Source organism: Mandrillus leucophaeus, unplaced genomic scaffold (assembly GCF_000951045.1).
Source record: "Mandrillus leucophaeus isolate KB7577 unplaced genomic scaffold, Mleu.le_1.0 Scaffold1, whole genome shotgun sequence".
Classification (NCBI taxonomy): domain Eukaryota; kingdom Metazoa; phylum Chordata; class Mammalia; order Primates; family Cercopithecidae; genus Mandrillus; species Mandrillus leucophaeus.
The window spans coordinates 12,167,959-12,187,060 of NW_012098097.1; the positions used below are offsets into that span (position 1 = coordinate 12,167,959).

Genomic DNA, 19,102 nt, shown 5'->3' on the forward strand with positions numbered 1-19,102 from the left:
CTCAGTCAAGTGGGGCGGTCACCTGGGGGAATGGTCAGGGTAGACTGGGGGCTTGAAGCAAGGAAGAAACATCAGACATGACTACTGTGTGGAAGCAGCGGACCAGCCCACGGAGCAGACGGACCCACAGACGGAGCCAGCCTGGTGCTTTGCTGTCTGTTTGGTGCCAGTTCGCCAAGCGCTTTCCCTGTAGCCCACCGAGACTCTTCCCTGTTTATTCCCTGGCATTATGAGCTCATCTCTGGAAACCGAAATCACACTGAAAATGTATTGCATTGACTGAAGGCGTATTTCTTGATCTTAATTTAAAACTGACGTTTCACGTTTCTTCTTCTAAAAAAGCGGGAGTGGGGGGGCGGTGCAAAGGCTAAGTTTCTCATCTTTTCTGACTAGGCTCTTCTTAACAGAAGACAGAACCCTCCTCCCACTTTCAAGGTGTTTCGACTGAACTCAAGGTGCAGCTGGAGTGGCACCTGGTGCACAAGCGTCTGCTCAGCACTCCTTTCCTACCTCGAGGGCCCACCCCAGCCCAGAGACGCCACGAACAACAAAGATGGCTTGGGCAGATCTGGAGTTTATTTGCTGCAGTTCCTTGGCGCTAGTTTACAAGGCAAAAACAAACAAACAAAAACAATTAGAATAATTATAATTTCTTAAAAACCCTGTCAACAACTTTCAGTCATTTCTTTATATTTTTGTATTTTGACAAAACTTCTTTTAAACAAATACAAAATAATCTAAAAGGAGAAAAACTATACATAGATTATTTACATCTCTGATAAATAGACTAATACTGACCCATGTGCCTCTCCGTCTAGGAAACACTTGTGAGAACCAGGCCAGGGCCCGGGCCAGCTGGACAGGCTCCAGCGCCAGCCCAAACACGCCCAGACCTTGGCAGGCACCCGCCTGGTCCTCCCACCAGAAAGTTCAGGTTTCCAGCCTGGACCCTCTTCTGTCACCCTCACAAGCTCTAGCACAAAAGTGCCTAAAGCCATTCCCTCCAGGCAGGATCTACACAAAGTGGCGGGGACGGGGAGGTGACAGACTGTCCCCCTCCATTCCTCCCACCACTCCTCTGCAAAAGCTATTTCCAGAGATGCTCGCCAACCCTAAAGGATCAGAGGAGCCGTGGCCACACGGCCCTGTGGAAACCCGCAGTTCCTGCACCTGCCTCCTCGTGGCCGCGCCCTGCACCGCCCTGGTCCAGGGTCCTGTGGAGGGGCGGGCCGAGACGGCCAGACAGCCAGCCACCTGCTCTGCCTGGACTGGCATGCTGGCCCTGGCAGAGTGGCAGGAGCTGCCCTGAGAGTCCCTGAGAGAACGGCAGGAAAATGCTGCATGTCATGGCTCCCTTCATACTGTAATGAGGGGCAGGGCCAGCTCACACAGTGCCTGCAGGGGAAGACAGATGCGAGAGGCGGCCCGGTCACCCCCCTCACTCCAGTGCACCCCACGGAGCAGATAAAGGCCCATCTTCCCCTTAGGGGGCCCACCACAAAACGCATCCAGAGTAGTCCAGTTAGGGCCGGTTTTGAGGCAGAAAAAGCTGAAGCCCTACGGGGATCGGGGAAGTCCTACTCCTTCCTCTAGAACGAGGACTGGAGCCTGGGGAAGAGGAAGAAAACCCAAAATGAAACAGGTTATCCGGAACCTCTGTCCCGATAACCTTCCTCACAGTTTTGGTTATTAGGTATTTAGCTCAAGGAAAATGCTGACTTTCTACTTTAAAGCCCAACAAGAACTTGGATTCTGAAGGAGGAAAATAACGTAAGCGTCCAGTCAGTTCTCTCCTCTCCTCGGCGCTCCGCAGGCACTTGGGATGGAAAAGCATCCGCGGGAGCTGCCGGCTCGCACGCACCTGCCGGCTGCGCCCCTGGCCAGGGCAGGCCCCCGAGTCTGACTGTGTCGTCTGAAGGCCCACTGAGCCTTTGCCCTCTGCGCCCTTGACCTCACCTGTCTCTCTCGCCCAGACAAGCACCAGGCAGCGAGCTCCCACAGCACAGGAGAGGCGGGCCAGGCCCTGCCGCGGGCCCAGGCTGATGCCCCTCGGCCACAGCCCCGGTGCTCTTCTCCAGGGAGAAGCTCCCCAGCGCAGCCAGGGCAGAATGCACCTGGACAGCACTACGTTCTCTCTTAAAAAAAAAAAAAATAGATCTTTATAGTACGTGGCTTCTCTTCCTTTCCACCGTTTTTCTTAACATATAATAATATATGCATACATGTATTTATGGTGCAGGGTTTGAAGACTTCTTCACGGGGACAACCAAGAGGTAAACAGTTGGCCCCAAGCTCTGCTACCAGAACACTGAGCAGAGAAACTGGCCAGGAGGCTGCCCTGCCGACAAGAGCTCTGCCCTGTGAGAGAGGAAGGCTCAGGAGCCCATGCTGGACAGACAGCCGGTCCTCTCTTCCCCAGTGATAATTGCCCACCCTTCTCCCACTTAAAAAAAAATAGCAAAAGCTGAAGCTAGTCTCTAGGAATCCAGGGCGGGGCCTGGCAGAGGACGCTGTGCTCGGCAGCAGTGCACCCGTGGAGAGGCGGGAGAAGAGCGGGAGCTCCAAGGCCCACGCAGACCAACGCCCTCGGCTGCACGCTCAGTGTCGCTTCGTGGAGGAGACCTTCTTTTTCCGTGCTGCGAGCATTTCGTAGAAAGGGTCCCTGCTGATGGCCGCTCTGGAGCACAGAAAAGGGAGAAAACAGAGACGTGAGGGACAGAACCAGAAGAAACACACCTCCGGGCAGGGGCTTGCTCAGGGACCCCTTGTGCCCCAGAACCCCTGTCCCACCCCACCATCACTGCAAAGGCCAAGTTATTGTCATCCACCCTTGCTGTGTCCACACAGTGACCTAAGGTGACACAGTTTGAAAGAGACACAGGAACATGTGACAAGATAATTTTGGGGTTTTTACCTGTTTCAACATAATAATTTACATGTAGGAACAGAATCATGCCACATTCTTGCGGCTATATTCTAATTCAGAGAAAAAAACTGGTGCTTGAGTTTCCATGATGACATCTGGTTTTGCTTTGCAGCAGCGAGTGCCACATAATCAAGCTGTGCCACATGCGGTCCTCCGGCACGGGGTGTGTGATAGCTGGCGTGGTAAATGCAGTGGGGCCTTCCAAGCCCCCCATGTGCACCTGCTCAATAACTAAGGCTCCATGACTCTGCAGGCAGCACTGCCTGGCACGATGCTGCTGGTGGGGGGCCATGGACAGACCGGCTGGTCCTGGCTGGGTCTCCGGTGCACAGGGAGGGGGCCCGAGCTCATGCTTGTGCTACAGCCTCAAAGACAGCAGCACAGGCCGTGCCGCGGGCTGGAGCACCTGCAGCAGACTGGCAACACCACAACCCTATGTCTGCCATTCTCGACTTTCAAGAAAGTTATGGTCTAAAAGTCCTGATACTTCATTTCTTTCCAGGGAAGCAGTATCCTAAGTGATGATTCTAAATGTGACTTTGAAAAATGCTTAGTTTTTCTGACTATAGAAGTAAACACCGTATGAAAGACACGTGTACAAAACCAGCCAAAACTTTTTTGAAAGCCCAGTGAGGGGAGGACAGGGAAGCCGCCGGCCAGCACAGTCAAAGCACACCATGATGCTGCAGGGGGAGAGGCAGGCGGTGCTCACACTGGGAGGCGCAGCGGAGCGGCAGGTGCATGCCGCGTGGCGGGGGAGCTGGGTACACTCTCAGAAGAGCACATTAAATCAGTGGGAGCGACGCAGATGAATCCATAAATGGCGTCTGCACCACCAGCTATTCATTCGTGAGAACAAACTTACAACCCTTACTTCAAATCTTACACAAAAAATACATTTCATAATGATTCAAGAGTTTTTTTTTTTTTTTTTCCAGTATGTTAAAAAAAGGATACAGGTCCCTCACAACACTGCTGTTTTCTTCCCCAGAACACAGGACTGGTGCCATAACTGGCAGGGGACTCTGAAAGCACCGTGGTGCCGCGTCTGCTCAATGGAGGGTGGGCTGGCCCCTGCTCAGGGCCACACTTCCCGGGCTGGCTGTCATGTCAGGGAAGCTGCCAAACCCCATGCCCACTACACGATCTCATTTAATCCTCAAAAGAGCCCCGGGAGGCAGAAATGACCGGTATCACACGGAAGGTAAGTTACCCGCCTACCAGGCACAGCGCTCAGAAAGACAGAGCGAGGACTCGGCACAGCGTGACCTGGCGCCAAATCCTTCCTCTCTTCAGCTAGTTCCTGTTTTCACTGCATGAATTTTCAGATTACTTTTGAGGGGATAAACCATCTATTCCTTTCCCTCCATCACATCATCTCCATCTTCAGTCAGTTTTTAGGTATTTAGCCTGGGTCAAAACCTACACTGGTCTGAGTAGAAATACCAAGATAAAACAAAGGCTAGAGGATATTGCACTCCCTCGGGAACGGGGCTGTAGTCTGGGCGAGAGAAAGCCCGTCACAGAGTACACAGAGGACTTACAGGGGCCTTGGCATGAACCTGTGGGTACGTTCTCCCTGTTTTCCAGGTGAAGTTACAGGCAGCTGAGGAGTCTTTCTCAGGAAAACAGCTGGCTGTACGCTCATGGATGAAGCACCCAGGAGGGAGAGGACAAGGTTGTGCTCTTAGGAGAACAGATCACTGAGAGAAGGCACAGTCAGAATGCTCACTGCTGACCCTCGCACAGGGACTGGAGGGACAGCCAGACGGACCAAGTCCCAGGGAACAACATTAAGCAAGAGAAGCCAACTGGCTTTAGAAAGCCATGTTTCCAGATACTTGTCACATCAGGAAATTTCCAGCCCTGTGATACACCTTACATGGCGTGGCCCAGTGGAGCCGACGGAGCCGAGAGCCAGGAGTCACGGGCCTGGACTCGGGAGCTCCATTTCCTAGCTGTGGAACCCTGAGGAAGCTTCTCCCTCCTCCCGGACCTTGGATCATGGTATGTGACTTCCAGCAAATTTCTTAGCCTCTATGGGCCTCAGTTTCCTCATCTGTAGCTAGGAAAATGGTGTCTCAGGATTCACAAATTACAGAACATGACTACTATCTCCTCTGAGCTGTCACTGTGAGAATGAGAGCAGCTTTGTCAGACATGGAAAGACCAGTTGAGAAGATGGCATCTGTGCCGGTAGCTCACTCGCCTCTTCCTATTTGGGGTCTATGAGGACACCTGGGGAACCCAGATGGGACATGCTCTCTTACATATGCTGTAATAGCCAAGAATCCAAAGGCCTCCCGGGAAGTCGTCCGCTGGGAGCCAGGACGAAGCTTCCCTGAGAACGTAACACTTGCAGCACAGAGGAAATGCGGGCGGCGTGTTGAACCACGAAGACGATGAACACCTGGTGAGGTGAGGGCCGCGTCAGGCGTGCACTTCCCTTTCTCAGCAGTCACTTACTTAATGCACTTAATCCACTCCTCCTTCTCCTCCGGCGTCGGAGCTGAGATCCGATAAACAGTGTGGTTCCCCTCCACCACCCGCCCGTCAGCCTCGGTCTTGCAGGCCTTGATAACTTGGTCTTTATTGTCGGGGATATAAAGCTCAAAGCAGTTCTGAGAATGAAAACAGAGAGGGAGACAGTGGAGCAAAGGAAGCTGCTGCCTGAGAAACATGCTGATTTCTTTCCCCAAAGCCCCTTTATTCTGTCCTTCACAAAATACGAGCAATACATATTTTCCTGTGGAAAAGTGAAGCCTAGACGTGGAATTCTGGAGACTGTAAATTGTATATAAATAAGTCTTGTTAGCAAGCATATCAGTCTGATACGTTAGCTCCACTTCCAATGCGTGTAAAATATGCAGAGAACTGCAGGTTACTTAAGACTTTTTAAAGTCAAGCCAGTAGTATCATGACAGTCCAAAACAAAGGAAAAATACACAGCAGGTGTCCCAAAGTTACAAGCGAAATAGCCCACTCAAGCATGCTTGCCGCTGCCACTGAAGGAGGGGCAGCTTCCACACCTCATGTGATATTCACCGAGTGAAACTATAAAGCGGACGATGGCACGGGAAGAAGTGATTTCGAGTCTCATCTTTGGCTTGAACAATATAATCAAAAATCAGACTAAATAAAAGCCTGATACGTGTTTCAGGTTTTTGGTTTTGAGTTTTTAAAAAAATCTTTGGAATGCCCATCCCCTTTCTCCCCTCAAAATATCCCAGCAACAATACTCACTGGTTTTTTGGAGTCCTCCACTTCCCGGATACTCAGGTTCTCTAAAGGGATGATTCCACGGGGCTCCTTATCCTACAGAACAGTTGAAGAGAGGAAGTCTAAGATCACAGGTGAAGGACACACACTGCCAGATTCCTCCCCGCAACTCATCCGACTCTCCTGCCTTCTCCCAGGACATGAAGTTCACACATCAGCCTGAGGGAACTCCTTCTGTTCTAAACAAGAATAGCGCCAAGAATGTCTGCGGATTGTCTGTATAACTGCAAGTCCTCTGCGAGTAGAAAGCCCAGAAGATTCAACAGACACCTTGAGAGTGTGGCCGGCGGTGACCCCGACACGGTCCTCAAGCAGGGAGCGGGCCCCTTTCCCTCTTCCCTTTGCCTGGCTCTCCCACTCTTCTCCGAAGCCTCAGTTTTGGGGCAACAACTCCAGGAAGTCTCTCCTAGTCTCACTAGTTCACCCTAGTGCCCCTGGTGCCTGGGACTGCAGCTGTGGGTCAGAACATTAACCACTCACTGCCTCTGACCATCGCCCCACCGCCAGACAGTACAATCCTCAGAGACACCACCATCCTGACAACTCCACCTGCATTTCCAAAGGCACCTCAACGCCTGTCCAGAACAGAGCTGCACCCGCCAACTAGTCCCATCTCATCTGCAGAGGGCACGGCACCGCAGACACTTCTAGCACACGTCTGATGGCAGCCTCACAGTCCCCTGATATCCAGCCAACCCATGGCCAAGTCCTAGCACTGTTAAAAGTCTTTGTATTTGGCCAGAGTTACACATGCACCAACTGTTAAAAACAAAACAAAAACAAAAACAAAAACACAAACAAAAAACGACCAGTTCTATGAGTTCTCTAAAAGTGAAAGCGAGTCTTTCAGTCATTTCCCATCCTGAGCAGCAACCATTTCCAACTTCTTCAAGCCAACCTGCTTGGTCTTTACCTCTGTATCTCACCCGTCTCCAAAATACCATATTACAACTGCTGCCTTTTGAGTGCTCGATTTTAGATGTTATCTACAGAAGAGGACTGAGCTCCTCCTCTTACCTCGGCATATTCATATTCCCCATCCTCCTAAATAACGATCTGGTCATCTGAATTAGGGTTATACACAGTGTCTTCATTCAACACCACGTTTCTCTTCCAACATGTGCCATATATAGTGAACTTCCCAATTTTTTCCTTCCTGAAAAGCTTCCTTCCCCACTGGAACCAAAATTAAGGAGGGTGGAGAAGTGGGCTGTTCCTTTGATTTATATTTCTGTGTCCTTACCCCCAAAACCAATTGCAAATGGTTAACCTCTTAGCAAAATCTCCTTCCTAATGCTAATTTGTATCAGGCATCCTGTTAATTTTAATTTCTTGAAGTAATTCTTCCTGGAGCCTCTGAAACCTGTTCCAGTCTGGACTGGTTGCCTTGATACCTGGTAAATTGCTTCATCCTTAAGCTCAGCAGTCTCCATTCCAGAGTACTCTTCCCTCCTCTCTTGAAACAAGAGGTTTCAAGATCTCTGGTTTCCTACAGCCAAGGCTTTTGTCCTCCACCAGCATCCTGAGAAATGGTGTGTGGGTGGTAACATTTCTGAGATCTCACTTGACTAAGAATGTTTCTATTCGACCCTCACACCTGGCTGCTATCTGGCTGGGCCTAACAGTCTAGGCTGGACGTGACCCTCCTTCAGGACTGGGAAGCCCAGCATTCCTGCCTTCACCATTTAATATCACCCCGTACAAAGCTGTTCCGGTTGCTGGTGCTTTGCACACGACTGCAGTTCTCTGTGTCCTTGGTGTTCTGAGGCCCCTCAGGAGGCAGCCGTGGGGTGCATTCATTTTCAGTCATCATGCAGGGTATTCGGAAAGCCTTCCAACCTGGAAACACATCCGTCATTTGGGGAGGTTTTTAAAAATTATTCTGTCAAGGGTTACCTCCTCTTTGTTTTCTCAGCTTCTCTGGAACATGCTAGACTAGACCTCCTGGACTAGTTCTTCTTTGGGGAAAAAAAAAAGTGTTTCCTTTATTATTTTCCCTCTGCCTTTTTATTCTTTCTGGGAGATTTTCTTAATGCTTTTCTTCCAACTTTTCCATTGAGTTTTCACTTCTACCATGCTTTGAATTTCCAGGAGGGTTTAATTAGTATTTTTGTTCCTTGGCTTCATACAGGATCCTGTTCTTGTTTCGCAGCTGTAAAGTCACCTGAGATGACTGAGAGTCTCTTTATAGCCAGCGGTGAAGTCTTTCTTCTTCCTGGAGTCCCTCTCTCATCCAAGTTGCTCTTTGGCTGTTGGGCTGCGTTGGTCTCTACTTGCTCTCAGGCTGCAGGAATTCCTCAGGTATCTGGGATTCCTTGGTTGTGCCATTTGAAGAGTGGAAGACTAAGAGCTGACTGGGACTCCGAAGCCTGTGGACTGTGACCATCTCCAAGGGCCCTCCCACTAGGCTGTCTGCTGGGGAATCTGACTAAATATCCTTACACATCTGTTCTTGGGCAGAGAAGTTTCCCACTCTGTCTGCAAGCTACAGACCTGGCTACCTGTGGTTCTGAGAGCTGAGCGAGGAGAAGCCGGGGGTGGAAAAAGTCCTCAGCATTCAAGAAGCCTGAATTTACCCAACACTCTTGTCTGGGTAAAATGCCCCCACATTCAACCAGGCCTAGGATCCCTCATCCAGAAACGCTTGGTGTCAGTCTCTCCTGTGAGCGAGCACTCAGACTTCTGCCTGGGTGGTGGGGACAGGCCCTCAGGGACATGAGGTGAGGGAGACAACTGGTCTGTTTCCTAAACAGTTCTCAATTCTGCTTCTAGTTTTTACCCGCACCATTCTCACTTCTAGGGTTAAATTGGTGCCGGCACCTTTTGAGGATTCCGCTGGGTTAACTGGGTTGAGGCATCCCCAGGCGAGCAAGTGGGTGGTCTAAGAGTAATCACACTTCGGACCTCAGTAAGTATGTGACATAAAGTATGCTCTTTGACTGGTGAGGCCTGCGGCATCCACGTTACATATGCATGATGCACGTTCTCGATGTAAAATGATGTGAAACCAAGATGATGTACACCCATGGTCTTCAGTCTGGAGTGGGACCAGGTTATAAGAAGACCCTCCTGGTCACTGGGAGAACCCACTGGGGGTTCTGAGATCTTTCCTGGCCCTGCCTCTTCCCTGCTCCATCCTGCACAGCGTGGCCCTCCTCGCTCTTCTCGGCACACTTATCCTGCCACTTGAGAATTGGCTCGAGTGAGCCAGCATCGCTGACTGGTGCTCACCCTATCCCTCAGTGCTGGGGTGAAAGAGAATGAGAACCTCTGCTGGAAACAACTAAATGTTAAGCTCCTGGGCAGCAATGTAAAAATCCCAAATATTAAAAAGACCCCTGTCTAGAACGTCACGTGGACTCTGGCAGGCCTTCGAATAGGCAGGCTGCACCCTCACTGGCGACCCGTGTGCCCAATCATCACCCACTTCCGCCGTGAAGGGGGAAATACCCGAGGGCAACGTCTTTGGCTTTTTAAATTTGTCTTTAAGAACACTCATTGTTTTTGCAAAAATAAGAATTGCTTTTTATAAATAACTAAATATTGTAGAAAAGAATACAGGTGAAAGGTTTAGAAATACTCCAAATCCAATCACTCCTAAATTATCATTGCTGACATTAGGTGAAGGCGTGTTGTGTGTGTACAGAGAGAGGGAAAGAAATAGGTTTTATGAAAATGGGATATTTCAAGTAGTATTATTTTCATAAAACATATTCTATTTTAATTGTTTATAATTTAACAGGGGGGAAAAAGGAAGCAGAAACTGAAGAAGTGTTGAACCTCAAAGTAAATGTTTCTTTACCACAAGAGTTCCTAAGATGACCTTATTCAAGTTAAGACAAAGATGTTTACGAAAATAATCCCAGCACTTTGGGAGGCCGAGGCGGGTGGATCACAAGGTCAGGAGTTCGAGACCAGCCTGACCAACATGGTGAAACCCCGTCTCTACTAAAAATACAAAAATTAGCTGGGTATGGTGGCACATGCCTGTAATCCCAGCCACTCAGGAGGCTGAGGCAGGAGACTCGCTTGAACCCGGCAGGTGCAGGTTGCAGTGAGACGAAATCACACCACTGCACTCTAGCCTGGGTGACACAGCAAGACTGTCTCAAAGAAAAAAAGACTGTCTCAAAAAAAAAAGAGGTTTTACTCATTCTCTTAAAAAAATACAACATGCTTCCATTTTAACAACATTTCTTGACTCTGCATTTTAAAAAGTACAAAATCTTCTAATTCTTCACATCGTTCCCCCTCCTACCTCCTGATTTTTATTATTTCACTTTTACATTGCCCAGGTTTATAACATTCATGGTCTGTCCTGCAGCCACAATTTCTAGTTAATTAGTATTAGTTTTATATTTCAGCATATTTTAGTATTAGCTCTATATTTAAGTTTATTTAGCTATTACTTCTATATGAGGTATATTTAGCTATGAGTTCTATACTTAAGTATATTTTGGTATTAGTTTCATACTTATCTTGGTATTCTGTACTTAAGCATATTTTAGTATTAGTTGTATATTCAAGTATTAGTTCTGTATTTAAGTGAATAGTTTAATGCTCACTACCAGTCTTTTACTTTCCGGGGCCTTTCTTGTGATTCATTTTCTTACTGACTGGATTTTTTTTTTCAAGAAGTGTTCCAAAGTGCTGCATTTCACATGTTTTCTTCATGAGAGTGCTGCTAGTTGTGCTTTACTTAAATGATAATGTGGCTGGACAAAGGGTCTTGGGTCATTCTTCTCTTCAAAACTGTGCAGACCTTGATACTTTAAATTTCTGGGACAAAAAGCTGCTGGAGATGATCTGCTTTTTCCAACAGAATGACCAGAGACTTGGCTCCAAGTGTAATGGTCTAAAGGGGCCAGGCTTTGGAGCCAGCCTTTCTGTAACAAAGTTTCCTGAAATACAGTGTACTCTGATTTGTAGATTCAGGGCATTTTCCTCTTTCTCAGGGAAATAATCTCATGCCACATCGTATCTTTGATTTTGCAGGCACCAATCACTCTGGTGTTGAGATCGTCTTCTGTTCTCTGCATCTGCTAGCTTTTCTCTGTTTTAATACTTGCCTTTTTCAGACATAATCTTTGTGATTGGCTCAAGCATTTAGGACCAGGGCAGGGGAGGGAAGATGGTTTGGGATGATTTGAGCACATTACATTTATTATACACTTTATTTCTATTATTACACTGTAATATATAATGAAATAATTATACAACTCATCATAATGTAGAATCAGTGGGAGCCCTGAGCTTGTTTTCCTGCAACTAGATAGTCCCATCTGGGGGTGATGGGAGACAGTGACACCCACAACGTGTTGCTTATGTCCAGGCTACTCTGTAATCACTCTGTGGTCGCTGTCACTGCAGAAAACCCTGCTTCACAAAGACAGGATGCTGGGCATGGAAGCAGGCTTTCAGTGCATTTGTGGCAACCTCAGGATATTCCGCCTTGACTTTCATCCAGAATGTATGGAGATTTGAAGTTGTCTCCAACATACTTTTAAGGGCACTGTCATTTGCGATCTCAAGCAGTCGATCCTCTTCTAGCACGGACAAAGTTGATTCACCTGGTTTACTCTCAAATGGGTCACAGATCCATTCCTTCCCAATTTGGGGGTCTTTTGTGGTTGAGAAGTATTGCTCAAGCTCCTCTGAAAGCTGAGGCAGGTGATCATGCGTCCACTGCGGGAAAGAAGGCCCCGGCTCCGTCTCTTTCACAATCTCGCTAATGTCTGAAACGTCAGGAATCCCAGGGTTCACTCGTCACCCCTGTAATTCCAGTTTGGCTTTGAACGTAGCCACTTGATCTGCCGACTGGAACACAGTTGCCGCTCTCCCCTGCAGTGACGGATTGAGTTTGTGAGTAGTTTAATCTGTCACACAAGTACACAAGTTTCCTGACCTATATTCTGTGTCACTGAAATGTGCTGCTAGTGGTGATGTTTTCTAAAAGAAATCTCTGAAGTGGCTGTTGTAACTCAGAAAGTCTGGCCAGTGATCTGCCTTTAGAAAGCATCTCACTCTGCGTATCAGAGAAGCCGTGTGTGCTCTGCATCCAGCTCCTCACAGGGCTGCATGAACAGGCGTGAGTTAGGGCACGTACTTTAATGTGGTTGGTAATTTTAATCACATCCTGCATAAATGTTAAATTCAGGTGACACTTTTTGGCTAGCCAGCACTTCTCTATGGATGACATACTGCATAGACTCACATTTAGAAGCGACCTCTTTGACCTGAGTAGTGAAACCAGAAAGCTGTCCAGTCACAGCAGCTGCTCTATCCATGCCCAGACCAACACAAAACAGAACAGTTCAGTTTCCCTGATATGTAATCATTCAAAGACTTGAATAGCAGCCATGGCGTTGGTTGGCAACTAAAGCATACATAACATATCCTCATGCACATCCCCCTGAAAAATATGTCACAGAAAAACAAACGTTGTTGTCTTGTTGTCAACAGCAGGAGACTCGTCAACCTGAATTGAGTACCACAGTGACTCATTAATCCTCTCGAACAACTGTGCCTCAGTATCTGCTGCTACATCATCAATTCGTCTAGTTATGGTGCTGGCTGAAAGAGCAACACGTGCCACCTTTTGAACTACAGCCTCTCCTAAAAGCTCATGACAAATGTCCTTAGCAGCAGGCAGGATCAACTGTTCACCAACAGCCAGTCCTGGCTTTGGCAATGCGGTTAGACACTAAGAGTGATGCTTTCAGCGCAGATACATTTGATGAAGGGGTGGCCTTCAATAATTGCTTCTGTTCTTGATGTTTACGTTCTTTTCTTTTCTTTTTTTTTTTTTTTTGAGATGGAGTCTCGCTGTGTCACCCAGGCTGGAGTGCAGTGGCGCGATCTCGGCTCACTGCAAGCTCCGCCTCCCGGGTTTACGCCATTCTCCTGCCTCAGCCTCCGAGTAGCTGGGACTACAGGCGCCCGCCACCACGCCCGGCTAGTTTTTTGTATTTTTAGTAGAGACGGGGTTTCACCATGTTAGCCAGGATGGTCTCGATCTCCTGACCTCGTGATCCACCCGCCTCGGCCTCCCAAAGTGCTGGGATTACAGGGGTGAGCCACCGCGCGTTCTTTTCTTTTGAAAACTCCAAAGGCTTGTCTTTTAATGCAGGGTGCTGGGTCTCCATGCGGTGAAGCAGTTTTGAAGCTTTCATGGCTTTGCTGAGTAGTTGGTCACCACATATTCTACAAAGTGGACTTGGTGAATGTGACCAGCTGTGGAAATGAACCTAGAATTGGAGTAGAACTCTAGGCATTTTCTTCACAGTGCAGCTTTCCTTTCGTTGGCAGTCTTGGCGTCTTCTGCTGTCTCATCAATGGGTCTCTCTCCCTTTTCACAGAAGCTCTCCGGTGACGTTTGATTTTTACTCATTTTGGTGAGGGTTGGCGGGTGGGCTTACCAAAACCGTGGCTGAGACAAGTACACAGTGTGGAAAGAGACACGGATGGCAGTGGGAAATAAAATAACAGGCGGGCCATGCGCAGGCTGAAGTAAGTGTTGGATTCTGACTTAAAGCCTGCCACCAGATACAGCTGTACAACTGAAGTACATCTGCTCACTTGCCACTATAAAGCCTGCCACCAGAGGCAGCCTAATTGTCACTTGCCACTCACTGATAGAGTTTTGATAAGTCTGCAAGCAACTGATGTATCATTATGGTCTCTGTGCAGTCAAACCTCTCTGCTAACATTCATCCGTATTTGCAGCCACTCCCCAGCACTAGCATCACCCCCTCAGCTCCATCTCAGATCATCAGGCATTAGATTCTCAGAAGGAGCACACAACCTAGATCTCCGGCCCACGCAGTTCACAGTAGGGTTCGTGCTCCTATGATAATCCAATGCCGCCACTGATCTGACGGGAGGTGGAGCTCAGGAGGTGACGTGAGTGATGGGCAGCAGCTGGCTGTCAATACAGATGAAGCTTCTGCCGCTCACCTGCCACTCACCTCATGCTGTGTGGCCTGGCTAGTAACAGGCCACAGCCTGGTACTGTCCTATGGCCTGGGGTTGGGGACCCCTGTATTTGGGGATGGATATCATGCTCATGGGAGACCCCCCCATGGACGGTCTTTCCCATTGAATATACAGCCCTGAGCCTTTAATTATGTCTATAACGGCTGTTTTTTTCACTTTTCCCATTTCCCCAATGTCCACCCAGCAGGAGATTTTACTACTCCTTGATCAGGGAGGGAAAAATAACAAGTCCCATTCAGTTTGCTTCCTCCCAGACCTGAGAAACCAGCAAGACTGCCAGGTCTCGTCACATCCCAGGCCGTGAGGTAGAAACCTTGCACACTGCTTCTGACTGCTGCCACCGCCGCTGCTGCGCCCGCTGCTGCCCAGGGCTGAAGTTTACTGAATTCGTTACGCCCCTTCCCCTGCTTGGTTGCTATTTTTCCCTATTTATTTTTTACTAGTCTATTGCTCTGTTAGGTAATTCTGTGTGGAAGTTTCAATCTACTGTCTTAACTCTGACAGCTCCCTCTCTGTGTCTTAAGAAATTTATTTACTTTCTCAGCAAACTATCGCAAGGACAAAAAACCAAATACTGCATGTTCTCATTCATAGGTGGGAAGTGAACAATGAGAACACTTGGACACAAGAAGGGGAACATCACACACCAGGGCCTGTCATGGGGTGAGGGGCGGGGGAGGGATAGCATTAGGAGATATACCTGATGTAAATGATGAGTTAATGGGTGCAGCACACCAACATGGCACATGTGTACACATGTAACAAACCTGCAGGTTGTGCACATGTACCCTAGAACTTAAAATATAATTAAAAAAAAAAAAAAAAGAAATGTATTTACTGCTGGGTGCTCACGCCTGTAATCCCAGCACTTTGGGAGGCTGAGGCAGGCGGATCACCTGAGGTTAGGAGTTCAAGACCAGCCTGGTCAACGTGGTGAAACCCCATCTCTACTTTAAAAAAAAAAAAAAAAAGCTGGATGCAGTGGCATATGCCTCTAGTCTCCCAGTTACTTGGGAGGCTGAGACAGGAGAATTGCTTGAACCCAGGAGGCAGAGGTTGCAGTGAGCGAGATCACACCACCACTTCACTCCAGTCTGGGAGACAGAGCGAGGCTCTGTCTCAAAAAAAAAAAAAGAAATGTATTTATCTCTGTATTTCCACTGCTTGATAAAATGCTACACTTTGCTGAATAAGTGTGGCTGAATTGAAATAAGGATTAAGGTGACACCACTCTGGTGGGCATCATGAAAAACCACAAGATTCTAGACTCTCGTAGCATTGCTCTAGGATTGTCCAGGACTTAGGAGTACACCACTTAGATGCTTACGTATGTTTCATTTTGACCCAGAGAATAAAGAGACAAATTCAGAGAGGATGCTAAAGACATCATTAGTGTAGATGTCTTCAGAAAAAAGGCAAAACATGGGGCAGAAGGGTGAACAAAACAGAAAAAAATGTACCAAGATGTTCATGGTGGTACTTTGGGGGTGAAGCAGAAAGCAGCTTTCTTTTTATAATTCTGCAGATATTTGAAGTGTATTACTCTCCTATGAAAAGACTGCAACAACAGAAAAGCAGAGCCAGTGCAGAACTTGCAGGGCATGGGTTGAGCCCCTACAACACACAAAATCCCAGCCAGAATCCCCTTCAAAGTGATGCCCTATCCTCAGTCACCAAACCACCAGAAGGAGCGGCTCTGGCCTGCAGCCTGAGGGCTACGAAGTGCATTCCCCGGGTGGGAAGCTGCATGTGCGTGATGTCCATGGGGATGGCGAACAATGCCAAGTGTCAGACACGACGGAAACCCATCTTCACGCCTCACAGCAGAAAGTGCCAAGGCGTGTACCTGTTTCTTGGTCCTAAATCAGGACTGGTGAATACAGTCAGGATTTCAATGTTTTAAGCCCCATTTTGCTCTAAACTTATTTTTAAAAAAATACTTCTGAGTCTTAATTTTCTCAGTGGGATCAATGACTTTTGCTCCATGAAGATATACTTGGAGAACAAAAGCAAAGCATTTTCAACTCAACGGCCTTGATTTCAGACAAAAGTTCAATGCCATGGCAGTATGCCCGCTTTGCTCTTACAAATGACCAAGAGAGGTGGCAGAAATGAAAAAGCACCCCATCGCCAGTCCGGTGGGCCACGGTCTCCACACCAAGTGCTATCTTGCCAGGGTTCTGGGTACCTTGCTTAGAGGGAGCTCTGAAAAGAGCTAATTTATGGTTTTTATTCTCTTTGGTTATTATTACAAAAGGGATATACATATCTAAAACACAAATTTGCAACTGTAAGTCTCTCCCACTGAATAAAACCAACAAAACTTCTTAAAACTCCAGATAATCTCAAATTAACTTTTCCCATCTTACTTCACTTCTTTTTCCCCCACCATATATTTTACCCCTTGGGCTGTTTCTTCTGAAATCATATTTCTGCTAACCCAGAATAGGTGAATTTTCTAAAATCATCATTATTTCCTTTTTCTTTTCATCTCCCTTTCAGTTAGGGCCACATACTCTTTCTTGGCAACCAATGCAAATTCATTCTTTCTAGCCCGGTTCCAAAACCCATTTCTAGTGCTGCTATTCCATGCTCCCCCTCCTCCAGGCCGGGCGTCTCCTGTCTCACCGGAACCGGATGCCGGCTCTGAGCCCCAGTGCCCTTGGAGGCACGCACATCCTCTCAGGAGGTTCCCCATTCCGAGATTTACCTCAGTTCTTCCACTTTGCTTAAACTCTCCCCCATCCCCCACAGATATAGAAGCGCAAATCCAATGGTCTCCTCAACCGTGTCTGATTAGAGCCACTTGGAACCGAAGGCCTTGTCTATCCCTAGTCTGGAGGCCGAGCAGCAGGCACTCACCGTGGTATACTCAAAGTAGTAAAGGCAGTTGTCGGTCAGAATGAACCAGCGCCTCTTCCAAGTCTTTACCCTGCCACCTGCAGAGCAAAAAGAGATGCACGTTCCACAAGAGACAACCGGACAAGCGCAGGCTCCACGACACACACGACACCCTCTCTTCTCAGAGAGAGTTGGGGGAGAGGCATCAGGAGAACGTGGAGCCCACAACACTGACATCAGTAACAAGACACAGAGCCGAAACAGAAGCGTCTTTCACAAAGTGAAAGCCTGTGGGTACAAGCAGAGCAAGCGCGTCTAGGTGACACCTGGAGATGGAATCAGGACGGCAGGATGAGCATGGGTTTGTGGAGGGAAAACCCAGGGGCAATAATGACATACAATGCAAATTTGCCAGAGTCAGCAAAAAGCCTATGTGGTAGAAATCGCCAAAGAACAGAAAAAGAAGGAAGGGTCAGCACCTAGTGCAGGCTACTCTGCTACGGACAAGTAGCCCGGCACATAAGGAGTGTTTCACTGGAAGTGAAGGAAGGAGGAAGCAGGAGGGGAGATGCTGGGAGCCTTCACAATCAAATCCACACTTTCCCTGGAACACGAAGTAAATCCCCGTGGTTCTACTCTCTTCCTCACCTTCACGATTATAGGGAGCTTCTACACTGGCTCTTAACCTTATGTGCTAGTGTCCTGAAAACAAAATCTCCCGAGTCCTGGGTGACAATCACAGCAGAATTCCTTTATCAAGGAAGAATCCACTTGTACTGAGAGGTTGCCTCAGGAGCCTTTTCCATTCTGGGCTTCTCACCTAGAGCTTATAACAGAAACAGCTGGCAAATAGAGCCACGGCAAAACAAGCTCTGGTGGCGGTGGCTGGGAGGCTGGCAAGGGCCTCCCTTGGTTCTTTTTAGTATTTCTCAGCACAAAACACTGGGGTCATGGCCAGGCACAGGGGCTCACATCTATAATCCCAGCACTCTGGGAGGTCAAGGTGGGTGGGTCGCTTGAGGTTAGGAGTTCAAGACTAGCCGGCCAACATGGTGAATCCCCGTCTCTACTAAAAATACAAAAATTAGCCAGGGGTGGTAGCACATGCCTATAGTTCCAGCTACTTGGGAGGCTGAAGCATGACAATCGCTTGAACTGGGAGGTGGACGTTGCAGTGAGCCAAGATTGCGCCACTGCACTCCAGCCTGGGTAACAGAGGGAGACTCCACCTCAAAAAAAAAAAAAAAAAAAAAGCTGGGGTTGGGGTCGTGAAGTTATGCTGAGACAGACATGAAGGAAGAAAAAATTTCCCCAGGCCTATCTGAATGAAGCTACACCTGCTGTCAAATTGGAACCACAGGCTTCCTTTTCCTCCACCTTCCTCTTATCAAGGGAACATTTTCTGAACATGAACCACTCAAAACTTATCCCTAAGGCCTTCACCTGTGAAGCTATGCATGGCATTCTAGAGACACTTCTTGCACCCTGCTCTTTTGCTAAGACTTAACCTACAGACAATATTGCTTCTCCAATCTTCCTAAATGGCAAGAACCATGGGGCATAAATCTCATACCCCCGATCGTGCTTTCTCTCTTGCCCTCATCACAAATAGCTGAGCAAAGAGGAGAAAGGTTTTACAGGGACTCTTTCTAACCGCCAGAACCGGCCTGCGTGCTCACACCAGAGAAACCTAAGGGGAGTATGCAAACAATGTTATGGAAAGAAAATGTCCAGTGTAGGTCCTGGCAGACAAATAAAAGGACCACTGGGCTTTCAGGCCAGTTTTTAGCACCCCACTTGGACGCTGTACTCTAGGCGGGCTTACGTGACTGATCATTAACTGCAAAGATTCCAAATGACACAGATCTAGGTTATGCGGGGGAATTTGCTGTAAGCAAGCACGTGCCATCCGCCTGCCCATCCTGTGCTATGTCAAGCAAATTGAGACTCCCTCCCTCCAGTGACTTGTAAGTTTCATGTGAGCCCTTGCCGCTGGTCCCTAAAGGTTAGATGGCATGAATTAGAAGAAAACCATAAATGGATACTATGACATGCATGTGG

The 19,102-nt window shown here is 48.0% G+C and overlaps 1 protein-coding gene across 1 annotated transcript in view; it reads right to left on the minus strand.

Moving 5' to 3' along the window:
• Positions 1–554: 554 nt before the first annotated feature.
• Positions 555–19,102, minus strand: part of CYTH1 (cytohesin 1) — a 51,263-nt gene continuing 32,715 nt past the window's right edge. Inside the window, exons 10-13 of the mRNA XM_011989294.1 lie at positions 17,063–17,139; positions 6,170–6,241; positions 5,393–5,547; positions 555–2,677 (exon numbers count right to left, since the gene is read on the minus strand). Coding sequence (XP_011844684.1) covers positions 2,599–2,677; positions 5,393–5,547; positions 6,170–6,241; positions 17,063–17,139 — 383 coding nt within the window. The 3' untranslated portion in view covers positions 555–2,598. The remainder of the gene's footprint in view (positions 2,678–5,392; positions 5,548–6,169; positions 6,242–17,062; positions 17,140–19,102) is intronic.